General features: G+C 43.7%; 1 protein-coding gene across 1 annotated transcript; it reads right to left on the reverse strand.

The window, feature by feature from the left end:
* Window positions 1-2,594: 2,594 nt before the first annotated feature.
* Window positions 2,595-12,854, reverse strand: LOC123425528 (putative MO25-like protein At5g47540). The gene is made up of 11 exons (XM_045109217.1): window positions 12,253-12,854; window positions 10,713-10,874; window positions 10,461-10,579; window positions 9,627-9,701; window positions 7,752-7,845; window positions 6,365-6,424; window positions 5,294-5,362; window positions 4,314-4,412; window positions 3,284-3,328; window positions 3,087-3,189; window positions 2,595-2,903 (listed from the first exon to the last, which is right to left on the reverse strand). Exons 1-11 carry the CDS (start codon window positions 12,379-12,381, stop codon window positions 2,845-2,847), a joined length of 1,014 nt encoding a protein of 337 aa, XP_044965152.1. The 5' UTR covers window positions 12,382-12,854; the 3' UTR covers window positions 2,595-2,844.
* Window positions 12,855-21,448: the final 8,594 nt, after the last annotated feature.

Raw genomic sequence — 21,448 nt, forward strand, 5'->3', positions numbered from 1 at the left:
AATGGGTGTTGGTTTTGTATCCTGATGCATGCTTGCCTTTAATGCTCTTTGTTCATACGCCACTGAAGCTAGTAACCTAGCAATAAAAAGTTGTGTTTTTTTGCTTCCAGTAGTTGTAATAAAGATTGGTTTTTTTGTGTTGTTCATGGAGTGAAATTGTAGGTTGTGAGAGAGCCATTAGTCATTTATATATGATGAAAGTAAGCTAAAGAAAAAACCTCAGCTCAAATCTGCCAAACATTCAGTACTACGGATGGGGAACGGGTTTGGGAGGGGAAAGAGGTTCGGTGGGGATTTAGTGAAGGGAGGGATTCACCAAATCCCAAAGGCTTTGTTTGGTTATAGGGGAACCACTCTCCTAAGGCCTTGTTTGGTATTAGTGTATTTTAAGAAATTTGGGGGGATTATCCCGATCAAACCCCTCAATTCCCACACATCCCATAACATCATTTGGTTCTAATGTATTTGACATGTTTCATCCCCATATTTCCCCTCAAATCTTCAAATTATAGTGCACTTTTTTCAATACCCAATACACTACCCCTACCTAGTGTATTGGGGATAAATGGGGATTTGAAGGGATTGGGTGAAGGTTGGGGTTTCACCCGATCCCTTGAAGAATTATCCCCACCAACCTCCTCAAAAACACTAGTACCAAACAAGACCTAATGAAACTAATCCACTAGGGGATTGGGTTGATTCCCGCTTGTCACCTAATCCCCTAGGGGATCAATCCCCTTTAACCCCTCCATTCCACTTTAACAATATTTCATTTGGATGGGGGAAAAGCCCGTGCAAAACAATAGAGTACGGTAAAACTCATCAGATTAGCATGGCATCAAATGTAAATAGGCCAAGGTTCAATCAGATTAGCATTGTATAGTTTATTAAATAGGACAAGTTTCAATCATACTAAAAATGTCTGACACACGGTAGAAGGAAAGTGGGTGGACGGGAGGTTGATTTTCACAGGAGATGATGTGCAACAATAGGGGAGAGGAGGCTCAGGAGAAAAGCAACAGGAGCTCTCCCGGGCATGGCGAGAGAGAGATAGTCGGCTGGTCGCGGTCGTGTGGGAGGAGGATGACGGGGAGCTGTACCTCCGTTGAGGCGAAGGGAGGCAGAGTTCGCCGTCTCTGGCGGCGCCCCGTCTCCTTTTGGCTGTGCCACCATCAGTGTCGCCTCTGGTGGATTGGTTCCACGGGTAGGAGGCGATTTTTCTGGGCCCCGTGTACCACGCCTCAAACCAAACTAAGTAAATTAGGATCAAGGTGGAACAAAACCCGCCCGAAACAACCAACATGGATCGGGCCGCAATCCTTCGTGGATTTGGCCCCAGCATCTCCAACAGCGGGCGTAAAAAAGTGCGCGCGCTAAACCGGCATTTTACCGCGCGTGGGACGGAATTGCACGTTCCAGCGACGGCGGGAAAACTGCGCGCGAGGGAACCGCTAGCGCGCGCGCAAAATGGCGGCAGCCCGCGCGTCATTTTTGCGGCGCCGCGTCCCGCGCGCCCATAAAAGGCAGCGCGCTGCCCAGCCTCTCGCGCCGCGTTCTCTCTCCCTCTGCCTCTCGCGCCGCCGCCGCGTTCTCTCTCCCTCTCGCGCCGCACTCTCTCTGCATCTCGCGCCGCCGCCGCCGCGCCGCCGTTCTGCGTCGGGCTACCGCGGCGTCCGCCAGCGTCCCAACAGCGGGTTCTACGCCGAGATACGCTCCGACGATCTCCGGCCGAGCCTCGGCACCTACGACACGGCGCACGAGGCCGCCCGCGCGTTCGACGCGGCGGCGTGACGCCTAGGCAGGCCGCGCCTCCAGATGAATTTCCCGGACGTCCGCATGCTGCAGCAGGCGTTAGACCTGGCCCCGCCGCCTCGTCTAAACTTCGCACAAGACCGTACGGAGCACACTGCGCTGCAGCGCCGTCTCCTCATCGCCCAGGAGGACGAGCGGGTGATGGCGGAATGGCGCCGACGCCACCCGGAGGACGTCGCCTACGAGCAGGAATATTGGAAACGGCGCCGCAAGGAGCGCTTGGACAGGCGTCGTCGGAAGGCATTGACGTGTGCGCAGGCCGACCTCGTCAATGCAGGCGGAAGGTCCTTCTTCACTGAAGAAGATGAGCGTTGGTTTGACATTTGGCTGTCAACCTCTGACGACACCAACGACGATGATGATGGTGCAGATGACTAGAGCGACTAGGAGTTTTTTTTGTTTTCGAACTATCTAGCACCAAACTATCTATCTATGTTTTCAAACTACCTATCTAGTTGCAATATATGTAAAATAACTTTTATATCATTTTTATTTTAATGGAATCTACTTTACAAAAATGTTGTGCGCGCGCCGCATTTTTAGGCACTGCTGGAGCGACGCGCGCTGCATTATAGCGCGGCAGCGCCTATCCCTGCGCTAAACCAGCCGACGCGCTCGCTGTAAATACATTTTTTGGACACGGCGCGAAGCACGGCTGTTGGAGATGCTCTAACCAAACAAGGCTCAAAAATCCCCAGCCCCTTCGGGGCTTGGAAACCCTGCTGGCCAAACAAGGCCGAGGTTAGGGATTCCAAAACATAAGGTGAAACACCCGCCCCAGATTTGGACCAACAACAAAACTATATAAATAGCATCACATCTTCATATCAGCATCAGCTATATGATTCATGCCGTTGCTTGACTCCAACATAATAATGCACAGAAGTCTATTATTACACAAATAGTTACCCTAATAAACATCACGGTGGATCCATGCAAGAGACTCTCGTGGTGCGGTAAATACAGTAATCCACGAGAGGCCACTTTAAGCAGGGGCTAACTTGTAATCTTCCGCAAGCTACATCAGGGAAGTTACAGTGCTGATATCTCCTTTATGACCTGCTCCTTGTCTGCCTCAAACTGCTCATCCTCTGGAAAATCATAAGCGCACTATTAGTTCATGGGGAGTTGTTAGAAGCAAAACTAAATCCTAAAGTAAGCCGATTACAGTGGAAAGCTCAATTGAGGTAATAGTGTATACAAGCTAAGCAGCTCAGAATAAAACCAACGACAAAAAGCAGGTGTAGACATAAGTACAGACAGCATGCAATTACCTTTGTCAGTTTTGAATCCGGCAAAAAATCGAAGAAGCTTGCTTCGATTTGTGACTAGTATGTTCACAACCTCAGCTGGTTTGTTTTTATTTGCAGCGAATAGCTGAAAATTGAAATATGTAGCAACATGATAATCAGCGTGACTACAAACAATAATTTTTTACAGGAACCAGATTTGTTACGATATTGGTACTCACCTTGAACACATGAAAAGATTCTATCTGAATATTTTTGCTTGAGTCCTGGAAATTTTGAGAAAATAATAAGCAAATTGACAACAAAGTAATATTGACAGATAATCATGCAACGACACAGTAAGGTGCTGCTCTGCATTTCAACTATGATCATCTGAATGAAGTTCGTGCAACTGAACGATAATCAGCAAGTCACAAGTATTTGAACCGTGGTGTTAACACTGGTACTTTAAGAATGTAGCTTTATATGACCAAAGACTCCCGTTAAAACAACATTTCGTTCGTGACAATAACAAGTACATCATCATATCTTTATTCTTTGAAGTTCCATCATTCGTTAAATCACAGGGCAACCCACAACCAGCAGGAACATAAGCAACACATTCTATGATAGATCTTGGGGAGAAAAGTTCTCATATCCCAGCAAGGAAAATTTATATTCCCTTGGTTTGGCGCAGAAATCCTACTGAAATTAATGGATATCAACTTATAAGCCCAATGCTAGCCTACTCCAGCTAATACTGTTTGCAAGACAAGAGGCGACTGACTCAACAAAAGAACTATCTACAACATGGTGATGTTGTGAAGATTAAATATATATAAAAAAAGACTAACCAGCTAAAAATTGAGAACTTTATGAATGAGCGAAAACTGGAAGGAAATGATCAAAGGAGTTCACACAAAAATCAAAATAAGATTATGAAAACCTGTTTCCATACATTCCTTCGAACAGAAAAACTGACAGAAATCTTTACCATTTCTTTGGAACGTAACTTACGATGCATAAATGCCAAAGGCATACCATATTCAGATCAGCTTCAGCATAGCCGCATATTGGATATATAGGATACAAAGATATATAACGACAGTATAGAAAAAGATACGATGATATGATGTTGGATTAGGGATGTTTGTTATTATCAGCCAATACAGGCTAGGATGTGCTTTAAACAGCAACCTCCTTCTGGCATGGATGATGACATAATAAGTTGCACGCTGAAACTTCTACAGGTTATAAATGCAGCAGACTTACCCTCAAAAGATTCATCAGAATCATAAGATTATCTTTTGAACCAACATATCGCATCATGACTGCAGAATTTGATCTATCAAGCAGCATGTCTCCCAACAGCTGGAAGAAAAAAAATATTAAAACTGAAAATTTAATCAATAGAAAATGTATACAAGATACTCAAGAAACTAATAATGATATATCAAAATAAACTAATACAGCTAATTAAAACCTAACGGTAAGTAGGTGTAGTGAATCTGTTCGTTTCCACCGAAAATGAATCTGCCAGAATGTCAGAAAAATTTGGACGTTTTCAGTGGATCCCAGCAAAATGCCAGACAAAATGTTTGTTTGAAATTAAATTTTGAAAAGCTGATAAAACCATGAACAAAACACAACATGGCAAGGCCTTTATTCCCTTGGTGCCAGGGGGACTATCTCTGCCCTGCCTTTTTTGCTAACTCATGTACATCTCTGCCATGTGGGTGCCACAGCTCCAAAAATAGGAAGGTTGAACATGCCTTATTCCTGCCTGTTCTGGGAGTACAACATGGAATAGGCGGTGCTGATTGTGTGTGTGGTCTTGCTAGTTGCTAGGTTAGTTGGAACTGATGTAGTTGTGGATTCTTCTAGCCAATATATTTTAAATTGTAAGTTTCAACTTTGAATCAGAAAAATGGAAGAGACTTTTTTACCACAATTTTCAACTTTCAGTTATCTTGCTGTGCAGCAGTTTAGTACAAAGAACTGAGGCGTTCCTGGTTGCTACTATCAGAACAGGAAAGGGTTCATGAAAGTTCACCGCGAGCTAATTCAAATGATGATTGAAGGCTAACTTGCGCAGTTTCGTCACACAGTCTATTGACACTAGTCAGGCATGCTGAACAATACACCTAACTTTTAAGTTTTAACAGAAGCGCAATATATAGCAAATGCAGAATGATGGTAAACAGTACCGCCAGTACATACAAATTAGAGTACAGAGTACAAAACAGTAATACCTTGATAGCCTGCCTCTTTGTTATATAGTTGCTTGATGATAGCAGCCTAGAGTTGAATTCTGCAAAGAACTGAGGAAAAGGGGAAAACGATAAGGCCCTGTTTGGAAGAGAGCTATTTAGGCAAATACCAATGTAATTTTACAGAGCTGGAAAAAGAAACAGGAAAGCCCATAAAAACATGTTTGGATGGCTAGTTTTGAACCAGCCCAAAAACCAGTGTTTCTCTGATTACACCCATAAACTGCTCGGGAGCTCCTGATTTTTTATCTGAGAAAGGACAAGCTCCACCTGATCAGTCTCAAGTTACTCATGAGCTCAACAAGACGAACAGCACACCGCCCATATTGGGAGAAGGAGAGACACCCTCGTTCTCTCAATCAGAAAGAGGCAAGGTTTTGGGTTCGGGGGGAAAAGCTGCAATGTTGTTTCATTCCCAAACACGATTTTTACAGAGGAATGAAATTATAGTCGTATCCAACGGTATTTGTTGGGACAAGTGTAATTTATTTATGAGTGGAAACACTACAAACATCCCAAAAGGGGCCTAAAGAATCAAATGAGACCAAAACAGAATGCAGAAACTATGTACAAACTATGCCACATGATAGCATTTATTACATATGCATAACATAAACTTATCATCAAATGCATCATAATAGCAAAATAAGCTACTATTCCAGCCAGCTTATGGACTGAGATAAAGTCATTCAATTGCATATGATTCATGAAATGTCCATGACGTGAAGAGAGCATTATAAAGAACCATATCGTTCATGACCATTCATTAATGACAAAATACACTGAAATAATCTCATCGACAATTTGCCACTGTCAAAGGCATGCAGTACAATGTACTCCCTCCATTTCTAAATATAAGCGTTTTTAGAGATATATATACGGACTACATACGGATGTATGTAGTCATATTTTAAAGTATAGATTCACTTATTTTGCTCCATATGTAGTCTGGATTGGAATCTCTAAAAGGGCTTATATTTAGGAACAGAGGGAGTAGGATACAATACTGTTTGTTAATGGCACATAGTTTAATGATAATGCAGAAGTACTGACCCAGTCATAGTTCTTTGAAAGAAATTCCGCCACAGTTGCTTTATGCCTTGTCAGAAGTTCCTGTTCCAAGTAGAAGAGAATGAATGCAAAAGACTATATGCGACTATGTGAGGAGGAACACAAATGCAGATGTAAAATTAAAAACTACCCAAGCCAGCATGTATGTAACCATATTTTAGTCCTAACTTTGAACTTGTGAAGTAATTCCTTGCCTATAGTTTTGTCATCTTGTATGATCCTTGGCAGGGCTAAGCATACAAGTTGGGTGGATAAAGTAAGTCGGCTTAACTGTTTTCCCAGAAGTATGGCATCTTGAAACGGCAACAGCTGCCAATTGTGCCACAGCAAACAAGCAACAGTGCTACCTTATCTGGTGCCCAAGGGGGCATGGTGTACGTTGCTAGTACCATGCCCAGAGCGATTAGGTGGGGCGTCAGCAGGTCCGGCCATTAATGGCCAAACTCCCGCCACATCAGAGATAGTCGGATCACAGCGACTACCTCCACGCCCACTGTATGCCAATCCCAGACAAGTGGCGCAGATATATTGTTTGCACACATGCATGAACGACAGCCTACCATGGAAAAATCATAGACCAGAAAATGCAAACCACATCAGACCAACATGCGGGCATGTGATGGACATTTACGCGTATTGATGCAGTGTACCCATGGAGCATATGTGCGTCCTCTTGTACATGAGTGTGAATGGATGTGTATGTCTCATGGAGATGCGCTGTGCCCTTGTAGCATGTGTATATGTGCACATGCACATGCATGTCATGTGTGCTTCAGCATGTCAAACGCCAGTACACCACATGGGCTCATGCTTTGGCTCAACATGTAGCACACGCACGTGCGCAAGTATATACGCATGTAGCTGCTGTGCATGTATGTGCTTCCGCTCATCGGTGAGCCATGAGAGGCACCCCTGCCTCCAAGCGCAGCACCAATGCCTCCCGCACACACGATTTCAAATTTGAACTGTAACTCCGTGGATGCGACCTGTACATGTGTACCATTTCCAGGTCATAATGACTGTGTATGGGTTTGTGCTGTTATTTTCTGCTGATAACAGTCTGCCATGCTTATTACATGCATCTCCATTCATTTTCATCCACCCACATCCAACGCTACGTGTGTGCAGGGCACGGCATCCACTGGGCACCCGATCAATTTCAATATATTTTTTGAATACTTATGAAAGTAATAGTGGTAACAATGAGATTGGTATTTTATCAACGCTCATTACTATGCAATAGCAAAAAACTGAGAGATGTCGGAAGCAATAATGCCTAAAGGCGGTTGAATGTCTGAGCAAACACAACTTCTGTTTAATTCATAATTCAATATTAGAAGTAAAGAGCGGGAAAGGGAAAGCAAGTCACCTTGAAGGTTGCAGAAGCATCTGATGCTATGTCAAAATTTGGAATTTGTATATAGTCAAAGAACTTCTTCATGTGATCAGACTCTAGAACATACCTGTCAATGAACAAATACTTTGATAATCAAGCACCGTTTCTGCAACTCGCAATTCATACAGCTTTGTTAAGTGCATATATTATTCTGGAGAAGAATGGAGCTCAAAAAACACTTCCAATATCAACCAAATCACACTACAAAAGCTGGCCATGTCTGCGAGGTACTGCTTTTACATGCATACAAGAACCATTCCCACAACAGGACCTTGGCATTAGATATGCACTTCTGTCTTCTAATGCATATTCTCTCCCTTTTCAATGAAAAGAAACGCAAGCCTTTGCGTTTTCCCGAAAAAAAAAAAACATATCACTTGAAACTTTTTATTTATAGTGCATGAAGTACCAACACAAAAACAGCCTCCAAAGTTTGCAGCCACAGGTATACTGTAAATAGGTCAGCAATATACATCTTCGGTTTTCAATCCATGGGCTGCAACTCTAGTGTGCTCTGTTTTCAATCCATGGGCTGCAACTCTAGTGTGCTCTGTGACCCTTCACAACAAAAAAGGGTGCGTGTGGATAATGTGGAATGCATATTCGACCTCTTTATAAATATCTTAGGGATTCTATAGTGGTTGGGTCAACTTTTAAAAGCTTTTTTGCTGTCTTGTGTCTGGCTTTCTTTTGGGTACTATGGGTCATATCTCCTGTAATCTCTATATTGCTAATATACTACACATAACATTAGAGTTATCCTGTATTGCTCCCATAAAAGACGCCTTCATCCTACGGATCTTGATAGGTATATGTGTCATTAGCAAGTCCTCGATTCTTTCTTCTCCAAAGGGGATCGTTCTTTTCTTCTCCACCGCGCCTGGAACCCTAGCCGCCAGGAGAGGCCAGCCTTCCAGCGTCGTCCTCCGGCGGCTCCCCTCCACCGACAACCTCGATCGTCGATGGTGAGGGGGGTCGCCGGATCCACGTGTGTGGATAGTTTTAGTCCAAAGTAGTTTAGGCTGTTCATCGTCTTGACTCCGGTGGCGGCAATGGCGGTGCTGAATAAATTTCATCAGATCCTACTTCAACAAGGCGATCGGTCCTATGGTTGGGGGTGGATCTAGGATCCAGTCTGTTGAAGCAAGGATGGTGCGGTGGCGGCAACATCCTCGTGGGGGACATGTGTCCTCGGGCTCCGCCGTTGCAACGGCGTTTGATCCAACGCCGGCGCGGAGCTTGGAAGGTAGTCCTAGAGCGGATGCAGATTGTGATCTGCATCGACGGCATCTGGAAGATGGTGGATCGTGTGTTGGGTTCATGGTACATGGATGGCAGGTATGGTTTCCTCCTCTGACGTCTTAGTCATGTGGGGGTGCCAGATCTGGAGTTCGATGGCATGTTCGGGGTGTTGCCCCGGTCTGATTTGCTCAACGGTAATGGTTTCGCCTTTGGCGAGCCACCTTGGAGGTCCGCAAAGGTGCATATCAGCGATGGAGACGCGTCGAGCTCGGGTGTGGAGGTTATCCATCATTTTTTTCCTTTGGTGGCTACTGCGGTGGTGCCAGAGGCAGGTGACGGCCGTTGGTGCCAAGCTCAGTGGTTTCTTCGGTCTTGTTTGTAGTTTTACTTCTTGGCTGGTGTTCCTTTGTGCAAAGACTAGCGTTCTGCTACGTATTGTCGGTGTGTATGTGACTTGTACTATGATCCTTATGATATAAATGAGACGTATTACCATGCAAAAAAAAAAGGTATGTGCGATTGGTTTCATTGTGGCATAAAATTGTTTATGTTTTGACTCAACAACTAAATGCAAGCTATGTCAGCATTCCAATCCAGTAATGGCACCTTGCAATACTCTGATGGCGAATACATTCCCTCAACATTGCACCATAATGTAAAGCAACCTCCGTATCCTCGTACCTGTGAGGTGGAGAAACAAATGAATCAAACAATAGTATTACAGAAGTTACTAACAAAACAGAAGCAATAGTTGGAAACAATAACCATATAGCCAATGCAACTTCACGAAAGTGGCCACATTTGATGTATTGTCATGGTATACAGATGAGTTGCTTACTTCGCAAATGTATTGCCAAATTTTATGTCTCAAAAATATAAAGACTCTACCATCATGCATCATGCATCATGCAGCCTGATATATGAAAATAGAACATGAATCAAGTATCAAGTATCTACTAAATGTTCATTTTATAATCAATTCAAAAGGAATTCAATCTAGATCAAACCTCGACAATCATCCCAGTACTATTGCTGGGAGATGGCCCTGAATATCAGTTACTGACTCCGATCATGTAACAAAAGCCACAAAAGAACTAATGGGGCCATAAACATTCGCTAAATTATATTTAGTGATAAATATATATTTCATAAATACCAGAAGAATACACTCATCCAATGGTATAAATTCAAATTTAAAGAAAACAATATTATGTGTCTTCATTTGGTCATCCAAATTTGTTAAGTTAAAAGTGTGATATTTGGAGGAGCATAGAAGCACGCAGCTTTGAGTCCGATGGAGACATGGAGGTCTGCAAGCGCCCAAGCAGCAGTAACAGCACAAAATAAAAATATACAGAAAGATAAAAAATCAAGATTCAAAAAAGAAACATTCTTTTAAAAGAAGCACCCCTGTGTAACTTTTATTTACTTAGGACTTACCCAGAAATTAAGGTGTCCAAAAGATCTTTATTTGCCTCAAGGTATTCAGACGCAAGTATCCTTGAGTTGACTTGCTGTCGTTGCAAATTTGCAACTACTTGAGTGGAATCTTTCCTTGTCTGCAACAATCCAAAGTGCAAATAAATATTATCTATGAGATTTAGACATCCAAATAATAACGACAAGGTATCTATTGAATAAAATATTTATATGGTCTTCTCATGATCTACAAATACAAATCAAGTTAAATACCTCCAGATTTACTTTCGGAACACACATAATTAATAATCGTAAAGTGTTCTCTCTGAAGAATTCTTGGGTCAATTGCACACAAGCTTCAGTGACAGGCTCATGTTCGCCGTTGCCATACAGAATACACTTCAATTCCCTTATATTTTTGCTTAATTCTGCCATCTGCGTAAGTATAATGTAAGCTGCAATTAGTATACATATAGGGACATATCATTTGAGTCGAGAAGTATTATTGTCAGAACGATTTGAGAAAAAGACCAAGATTCCACGTTAATGCATAAAATCAGAGCAATCAAATGGCCATGTGCCAGCACATATTCAAAACAATATCTTCTTTAAAAGGCTATCGCTAATTACTCCAAGAAGTAAAGAGTTTTATGCTGAGTTACCATATGCGGCTTTTCAGACCAAATATAGCAATCTGTAATGCAGAGCATAATAAACCAGTTCAGACATAGTTCAGGGTGGTTACGCTTTGTTATCATGCCTCCGTCATGCTGGCCCGAAGGAACATTAATTAAGTCGAGATAGTTTAATATTGCAGATTAATAATTTCAAGTTTGCCCTAATATGTGCCCACGGTCAGCAGCTCACTAGAGAAGTCTCACGGGCATAGGGTCATGTATGTTCGGCTGCATGGTTTCCCAACAACTGGACTGAAGAGCTAGCTTGTGGTCCATGTACATCAGCTACAACAGCATAGAAGGGAAGCTGTGTGGAGGGAGACAGTAGATGAAACAGAGGCTCTAGCCCCTGCCTCCATGACTTCTTTCTGACCTCCGATCTATGTTCCACCACTGATCCCACTTTCACTATCCAAATTCCAAGTATAATCTTAATTGTATGATCGCTGTGAAACGCTTCATTTCCTAGATCCCTCCCCCTTTACTGTTGGGATGTGGCGCCTATGGAATGCCCATGACACCATAATTTAGAAGCTTGGCGTTCACTCTTGCTAAACAACCCTGCTTACCTCCTACGCCGAGTGTACGGTAACAAGAAGCGTACATCAAATTATAAAAAATTATGATGGCAAACAAGTCATCGATCATCTATCACATGCCCATCCGCAATATTATCGTAATTGACTTGCGGCTCAAATACCAAAACTGTAAGCATACATTGAATTTATGAACTTATGACGAGTAAACCGCCTATCATCTATCAACATTATCATAACTAAGTAACTTAGTTATGCTCATATACCGAAAAGGCAAAAACCGTATCATCCTGAATTCCCTGAACCAGCGCCTTTTTATATGCTACAGTCATGTAATCATCATAGATTACAATGAAGTAAGCTAGTTAATTGCTATAACGGCCTAAACAACAGCAAATCGAGCTACGACGAATAGTGCATAGTGCTCACGCAAGCAGCGAAGTTCCACCAGCTGTAACGCTCATAGAAATAAGAATGCGGAGGCACAAATCAGGCCAAACCAAGCAAGGGATATAAAAAGCTTCCAGTCTCATGCGCGATCCGAGCCAAATCGGTGGGCAGGGGGGTCGAAACAGGAAGGCCGGACGGATTCGATCTCACCTTCTCCTCCTCACGCTTGGGATCGGCGCCGCTTGTGCCGGCGTGGAGGTCGACGTAGATGAGGAGCTCGCGCGTCTGCCGCACGACGTCGGCCGGCGTCCGCGGCTTGGACTTGAAGAGGCCCTTCATCTTGGCGCCGTCGTCCGATGCCGATGCGGCGGTCGCGCGCGGCGGCGAGTGCAAGGGCGAGGCGGCGGGCCTTCTCCGCCCCGCCGACCCGAACGAGAAGCAGCCGCGGAACAGCGCCACGACTACCTCGGGATGCCCCTCCTAGGGCGCCCGCCTCCTCCTCCTCCGCTCGGGGAGGGAAGCGATCCAACAGGGCGCGGCGGGGAGGCTAGGTTTTGCCGTCGAGAGGATGCCGGGCTCACGATGGACTCGTCCCGCGCGGCGGTGTTGGCAAGGAGGGACGAGATCGGAGATCCCTCTATCCACCTGGGCGGGGCGGTTGCGGACGAGGCGGAGGCGGAGGCGGAGGCGGGGTCGGTTGGGGCTGCGTTTCTCGACGCTTCTTTGCCCCGTCCGCTCCTCGCTACCTCGTTTTCTGCTCCGCCTTTTTCTCTTTCCGGGCCTGCAAAAAATTGGGTGATCAACTTTGGACTCCGTGATCTTGCCGAACTTTTCGCCTAGGTGAGCCGCACACGGTCACGGTGTGCTTTATAATTTCAACCCAAAACTTGTATGCAAGTCATATGCACCTACTTGAATCGAGTCTATCTAAAAGAGCTCGAATATCCACATATATCTATTGTTGCATATACAAATGCGGAGGTTAAGCAAATACTACTCCCTCCATTCAGGTGTATTTTTTGGACACCTAAAAGAATCCTGGAATTTCAATAAATCGCTTAAGCATTTAAAAACGTGAGATTAATTTCTTTTCTTGTAAGCATAGAAATTAATTATCATGTAGTAGCGCAAACCAGCCATGTATTGCATGCATTCAATTTTTCTCCTTAAGCTGATTTGCTACTCATCACAAAAGTCTTAGAGGGTGCTTGGATCCAAGAGACTAAAACTAGTCTGACTAAAACTAGTCTCTTTAAGAGGCTAAAGTTCCAAGCACCCTTGACTAAAGAGGGGCTAAAACTAGTTTTGAGGCTAAAATCTTTTAGTCAGGGGTACCCCTACTAAAATGTGCATTAGTCCTCTCTCTCCTCGTTTAACTCCTCAGACAAGTTCTCGATTGGAGGGTTTGGAGGATAATAAATGCTCATTAACTTGATTTTAGTTTCTTTAGTATTTGGATCCAAACATGGGTGAAGCTAGCAAGTTTTAGTCTCGTTACTTTTAGTCATGGGACTAAAACGTATCCAAGCACCATCTTAGGAAAGGTGAACATGGGAAGTGGGCTGGACATGAATGGATGTGGATGTTTGGAAGGACGATTTAATACGGGATTTATTGTTGAGTCTTAGAGCATCTCCAACAATTCGTATGTTCAATCGTTGGTATAAGTGTCCACATCAGCAACCAACAGCATATCATACAAGCTCTTCAATGGAGTGTATGTTAACCGTATGTAAAATGCTAAGTGGATTCATTAAATATTGACGAAATAACCATGCTTGTCTCGGAGCTTGTGCGTGAACCGTTGATTCAAGTTCATACGATTTCATTCTCTCTCTTTTTTTATTATGTGACATGTCATCAAAATCATCTATGTGACAATTTTACCAACGATGATCATACGACCATTGAAGATGCCCTTAGTGGAAGATAATTACATGGTGATTGGCTTCTTGGACTCTTGAATTTTTTTCTTTCAACCAATCTCCTCGCACCTTGGTTGTGCTGTCATTTCTTAGAGCATCTATAGCAGACCTTGTATAATGCCTCAACCCGTAAAATAACCACTAAAATACGGGTCGGGCGAAAAATGTTGTCAGACCAGACCCCGCAAACGCATCTGACCCGTAAAAAAATTTGCGGGGCGCGACAAAAGTTCGCCTTCAACCTTCAGATTCACGGGATGGGAGGCCGACCCGAGCTCGCCCCTTATCCGCAACGAGATTTGGTGCGAGGAAAATTTCTGCTGGTCGTTCCCCGCTCCCCCCTCCTCCGCAGCCATTGCCCCGCCACCGCGCGCTCCGGACCATCTTGCCCGCCATTCTTCGTTGCCATGGAAGTCTCCCAGCCGACGGATCTCGTCAACGTGGAGGTCGTGCAGGCGCAAGACTAAGAGTGTTTCTGCAGCGATAGCCGGGGCTAGAGCTGCCGCGACTCAGTATTCGAGGAAGGGTAGTAGTGCTGCCAGGATCTCGTCGTATGCAAGCCTTTGCTCATGGTGAGGCTAAGTATGGCGCTGCTGTGAGGCCAAGTGCGTGGAGGAGCACCTCCATCCCCCAAGTACGACTTCCCATCTGATGCCCATGAAGCGAGTACTCTGCTTCTCTTTATTGCCTACATGGACAGATTTACGTGGAGTAGAAATTATAGGATTATAAGGTTGAATATAAGGAGGAACAGAACATATGGCTAGCTACATATTTGTTCGGGAATATTTTCATGTCAACCTATGAGAGCCCCTTTTCTGCCATGGATTTGGATTCTTTGCAGATGGCATAGAAGAGAGATGAGAAAGATATGCAGACAACAAAGTCTCTCAAATGGATATGAACAGTTTAGTTCCTCCCTCTGTTATGGTTCCACAACCTGAGATTTCCAACTCCAAACTTGACCTCCCTACTGTACCTTTGTTTCCATTTCTTGTTTCCATTTCCTTAACCGTACCTTTGTTTATAGTGTGAATGATATCTGTAGACTTCAATGATCAAACAAACTTACCCATTTTTTCTTTAGACCATAATTAGCAAGATTTTGTTCTACAGTAGTGTGTACAGTTACATTTTTTAAGTTGCTACCATTGTATCTAAGAAACTTTAACATATTGGCATATATATATTGCTGGTTTACTACCTCAAATACATTAATTTATTGGTGTTATTCATTCTTTTCTTCATGCAGTTCTTATTTCTAACTTTTCTGTGGAGTTTGGTTAAACTTCAAGACTGACATAGTGATACCGAAAGCTAACTTCTTTTAAGAGAAAAATGAAAATGATAGCAGCATTCCCCTCTCCTTTATATGTAGAGTGCTGTAATTTTTGTTAATGGATGCTACTGAATGTTTGCTACTCCAGTTTTTTTAATGTCTGCTATTGAATAGCTCACTTTTCCAGTTTATGATATGTTGTCCATGTTGGAAATATGCCCTAGAGGCAATAATAAATTAGTTATTATTATATTTCTTAGTTCATGATAATCGTTTATTATCCATGCTATAATTGTATTGATTGGAAACACAATACTTGTGTGGATACATAGACAAAATACTGTCCCTAGTAAGCCTCTAGTTGACTAGCTCGTTGATCAAAGATGGTCAAGGTTTCCTGGCCATAGGCAAGTGTTGTCACTTGATAACGAGATCACGTCATTAGGAGAATCACGTGATGGACTAGACCCAAACTAATAGACGTAGCATGTTGATCGTGTCATTTTGTTGCTACTGTTTTCTGCGTGTCAAGTATTTATTCCTATGACCATGAGATCATATAACTCACTGACACCGGAGGAATGCTTTGTGTGTGTCAAACGTCGCAACGTAACCGGGTGACTATAAAGATGCTCTACAGGTATCTCCGATGGTGTTAGTTGAGTTAGTATGGATCAAGACTGGGATTTGTCACTCCGTGTGACGGAGAGGTATCTCGGGGCCCACTCGGTAATACAACATCACACACAAGCCTTGCAAGAAATGTAACTTAGTGTAAGTTGCGGGATCTTGTATTACGGAACGAGTAAAGTGACTTGCCGGTAAACGAGATTGAAATAGGTATGCGGATACTGACGATTGAATCTCGGGCAAGTAACATACCGAAGGACAAAGGGAATGACATACGGGATTATATGAATCCTTGGCACTGAGGTTCAAACGTTAAGATCTTCGTAGAATATGTAGGATCCAATATGGGCATCCAGGTCCCGCTATTGGATATTGACCGAGGAGTCTCTCGGGTCATGTCTACATAGTTCTCGAACCCGCAGAGTCTGCACACTTAAGGTTCGACGTTGTTTTATGCGTATTTGAGTTATATGGTTGGTTACCGAATGTTGTTTGGAGTCTCGCCGAATGTTGTTTGGAGTCTCGGATGAGATCACGGACGTCACGAGGGTTTCCGGAATGGTCCGTACACGAAGATTGATATATAGGATGACCTCATTTGATTACCGGAAGGTTTCCGGAGTTACCGGGAATGTACCGGGAATGACGAATGGGTTCCGGGAGTTCACCGGGGGGGCAACCCACCCCGGGGAAGCCCATAGGCCTTGAGGGTGGCACACCAGCCCTTAGTGGGCTGGTGGGACAGCCCAAAAGGGCTCTATGCGCCAAGGAGAGAAAATCAAGAGAGAAAAAAAAGGAGGAGGTGGGAAGGAAGGGGGACTCCCTCCCACCAAACCAAGTCCAACTCGGTTTGGGGGGGGGAGTCCTCCCCCCTTGGACTCGGACGACCCCCTTGGGGCTCCTTGAGCCCCAAGGCAAGGTCCCCTCCCTCCCACCTATATATACGGAGGTTTTAGGGCTGATTTGAGACGACTTTTCCACGGCAGCCCGAACATATACCTCCACGGTTTTTCCTCTAGATCGCGTTTCTGCGGAACTCGGGCGGAGCCCTGCTGAGACAAGGTCATCACCAACCTCCGGAGCGCCGTCACGCTGCCGGAGAACTCTTCTACCTCTCCGTCTCTCTTGCTGGATCAAGAAGGCAGAGATCATCGTCGAGTTGTACGTGTGTTGAACGCGGAGGTGCCGTCCGTTCGGTACTAGATCGTGGGACTGATCGCGGGATTGTTCGCGGGGCGGATCGAGGGACGTGAGGACGTTCCACTACATTAACCGCGTTCACTAACGCTTCTGCTGTACGATCTACAAGGGTACGTAGATCACTCATCCCCTCTCGTAGATGGACATCACCATGATAGGTCTTCGTGCGCGTAGGAAAATTTTTGTTTCCCATGCGACGTTCCCCAACAGTGGCATCATGAGCTAGGTTCATGCGTAGATGTCTTCTCGAGTAGAACACAAAAGTTTTTGTGGGCGGTGATGTGCGTTTTGCTGCCCTCCTTAGTCTTTTCTTGATTCCGCGGTATTGTTGGATTGAAGCGGCTTGGACCGACATTACTCGTACGCTTACGAGAGACTGGTTTCATCGTTACGAGTAACTACGTTGCTCAAAGATGACTGGCAAGTGTCGGTTTCTCCAACTTTAGTTGAATCGGATTTGACCGAGGAGGTCCTTGGATGAGGTTAAATAGCAACTCATATATCTCCGTTGTGGTGTTTGCGTAAGTAAGATGCGATCCTACTAGATACCCATGGTCACCACGTAAAACATGCAACAACAAAATTAGAGGACGTCTAACTTGTTTTTGCAGGGTATGCTTGTGATGTGATATGGCCAACGATGTGATGTGATATATTGGATGTATGAGATGATCATGTTGTAATAGAAATATCGACTTGCACGTCGATGGTACGGCAACCGGCAGGAGCCATAGGGTTGTCTTTAAACTAACGTTTGTGCTTGCAGATGCGTTTACTATTTTGCTAGGATGTAGCTTTAGTAGTAATAGCATGAGTAGCACGACAACCCCAATGGCGACACGTTGATGAAGATCATGATGATGGAGATCATGGTGTGACGCCGGTGACAAGAAGATCGTGCCGGTGCTTTGGTGATGGAGATCAAGAAGCACGTGATGATGGCCATATCATGTCACTTATGAATTGCATGTGATGTTAATCCTTTTATGCACCTTATTTTGCTTAGAACGACGGTAGCATTATGAGGTGATCTCTCACTAAAATTTCAAGATGAAATTGTGTTCTCCCCGACTGTGCACCGTTGCTACAGTTCGTCGTTTCGAGACACCACGTGATGATCGGGTGTGATAGACTCAACGTTCACATACAATGGGTGCAAAACAGTTGCGCACGCGGAACACTCGGGTTAAGCTTGATGAGCCTAGCATGTGCAGACATGGCCTCGGAACACATGAGACCGAAAGTTCGAGCATGGATCGTATAGTTGATATGATTAGCATAGAGATGCTTACCACTGAAACTATTCTCGACTCACGTGATGATCGGACTTGAGATAGCGGATTTGGATCATGTACCACTCAAATGACTAGAGAGATGTACTTTTTGAGTGGGAGTTCTTAAGTAATATGATTAATTGAACTAATTGTCATGAACATAGTCTAATGGTCTTTGCGAATTACGATGTAGCTTGCGCTATAGCTCTACTGTTTTTATATGTTCCTAGAGAAAATTTAGTTGAAAATTGATAGTAGCAAACTTTGCAGACTGAGTCTGTAAAACCGAGGATTGTCCTCGTTGCTACGCAGAAGGCTTATGCCCTTAATCCACCACTCGGTGTGCTGCACCTTGAGCGTCGTCTGTGGATGCTATGAACATCCGACATACACGTTTCTGATGACTACACGATAGTTCAGTGCAAAATACTTAATGGCTTAGAAGCAAGGCGCCGAAAACGTTGTAAAACGTCACGGAACATAAGTGATGTTCTAAAGAGATGAAATTGTGATTTCATGCTTGTGCCCTTGTTAAGAGGTACGAGACCTCCAACAAGATTCTTTGTCCACAAAGTAAAGGAGAAAAGCTCAATCGTTGAGCGTGTGCTCAGAATGTCTGAGTACGACAATCACTTGAATCAAGTGGGAGTTAATCTTCCAGATGAGATAGTGATGCTTCTCCAAAGTCACTGCCACCAAGCTGTGAAATCTTCGTGATGAACTATCACACATCAAGGATAGATACAATGATCCTTGAGCGATTCGCGATGTTTTGACACTGCGAAAGTAGAAATCAAGAAGGAGCGTCAATAGTTGATGGTTTGTAAAACCACTAAGTTTCAAGAAAGGCAAGGGCTAGAAGGGATACTTCGTGAAACGGCAAAACAGTTGCTGCACTAATGAAGAGACCCAAGATTAAAACCCAAACCCGAGACTAAGTGCTTCTGTAATGAGGGGAACAGTCACTGAGGCGGAGCAACTCTAGATACTTGGTAGATAAGAAGGCTGGCAAAAGTCGAAAGAAGTGTATTTGATATACATGATGTTGATGTGTACTTTACTAGTACTCCTAGTAGCACGAGGGTATTGGATACCGGTTCGGTTGCTAAGTGATTAGTAACACGAAATGAAAGCTACGGCATAAACGGAGACTAGCTAAAGGCGAGGTGACGATACGTGTTGGAAGTGTTTCCAAGGTTTATATGATCAAACGTCACACGCTCCCTCTACCATCGGGATTGGTGTTAAACCTAAATAATTGTTATTTGGTGCTTGCGTTAAGCATGAACATGATTGGATCGTGTTTATTGCAATACGGTTATTCATTTAAAGAGAATAATGGTTACTCTATTTTCTTGAATAATCACCTTCAATGGTTTATTGAATCTCGATCGTAGTGTTACACATGTTCATGATATTGGTGCCAAAAGATACGAGTTGATGATGATAGTACCACTTACTTGTGGCACTGCCGCTTGAGTCATGTTAGTATAAATTGCATGAAGAGGCTCCATGCTGATGGATCTTTGTACTCACCTGATTTCGAATCACCAGTGACATGCAAATCATACCACATGAGCAAGGCCTTGTTTTCATTGAGATGAAATAAGATAGTAACTTGTTGGAAGTGATACATTTTGATGTATGCAGTCCAATGGGTGCTGAGGCATGCAGTGGATATCATTATGTTCTTACTTCACTGACAACTTGAGTAGATGCAGGAGTATTTACTTAATGAATCACAAGTCTGAAATATTGAAAAGTTCAATTCCATTTCAGAGTGAAGTTCGTCATAACAAGAGGATAAACTGTCTACGATATGATCATAGAAATGAATATATGAGTTACGAGTTTTGGTACGCAGTTAAGACAATGTGGAAATTGTTTCACAGTTCATGCCACCTGGAACATCATAGTGTGATGATGTGTCTGAACGTCATAGCCATGCACTATTTGGTATGGTGCATGCTATGATGTCTCTTATCGAATTACCACTATCGTTTATGGGTTATGCATTAGAGACAACCGCATTCACTTTAAATAGGGCACCACGTATTTCCGTTGAGATGACACAGTATAGACCGAGGTTTAGAGAAATCTAAACTGTCGTTTCTTGAAAGTTTGGGGCTTCGACACTTATGTGAAAAAGTTTCAGTCTGATAAGCTCGAACCCGAAGCGGATAAATGCATCTTCATAGGATATCCAAAACAGTTGGGTACATCTCCTATCTCAGATCCGAAAGCAAAGTGTTTGTTTCTAGAAACGGATCCTTTCTCGAGGAAAGGTTTCTCTCGAAAGAATTGAGTGGGAGGGTGGTAAAACTTGATGAGGTTATTGAACCATCACTTCGACCAGTGTGTAGCAGGGCGCAGGAAGTTGTTCCTGTGGCGCCTACACCAATTGAAGTGGAAGCTGATGATGGTGATCATCAAGCATCGGATCAAGTTACTACAAGCCTCGTAGGTTGACAAGGTTGCGTACTACTACAGAATGGCACGGTAACACTGTCTTGGAGGTCATGTTGTTAAGCAACAGCGAACCTACGAGTTATGGAGAAAGCAATGGTGGGCCCGGATTCCGACAAATGGCTGGAAGCCATGAAATCCGAGGGAGGATCCATGTATGAAAACAAAGTGTAGACTTTGGAAGAACTACTTGATGGTTAGAGGACTATTGAGTAAAGATGGATCTTTAAAAGGAAGACACAAGATGATAGTGATAAGTCACTATTAAGAAAAGCTCGACTTGTCGCAAAGATGTTTTTCAACAAGATCAAACAGTTGACTATGATGAGACTTTCTCACTCGTAGCGATGATAAAGGTCTGTTAGAATTATGTTAGTTGTTGATGCATTATTTATGAAATATTGCACGTAGGACGTCAAAACATTGTTTTCTCGACGGTTTCCTTGAGCAAACATTGTATGTGATACAACCAGAAGGTTTTGTCGATCCTAAAGATACTAGCAAGTATGCAAGCGCCAGTGATCCTTCAATGGACTGGTGCAAGCATCTCGGAGTTGGAATATACACTTTGTTGAGATGATCAAAGATTTTGGGTTTGTACAAGGTTTATGAGAAACTTGTATTTCCAAAGA

Source organism: Hordeum vulgare, chromosome 2H, assembly GCF_904849725.1.
Source record: "Hordeum vulgare subsp. vulgare chromosome 2H, MorexV3_pseudomolecules_assembly, whole genome shotgun sequence".
NCBI classification, from domain to species: domain Eukaryota; kingdom Viridiplantae; phylum Streptophyta; class Magnoliopsida; order Poales; family Poaceae; genus Hordeum; species Hordeum vulgare.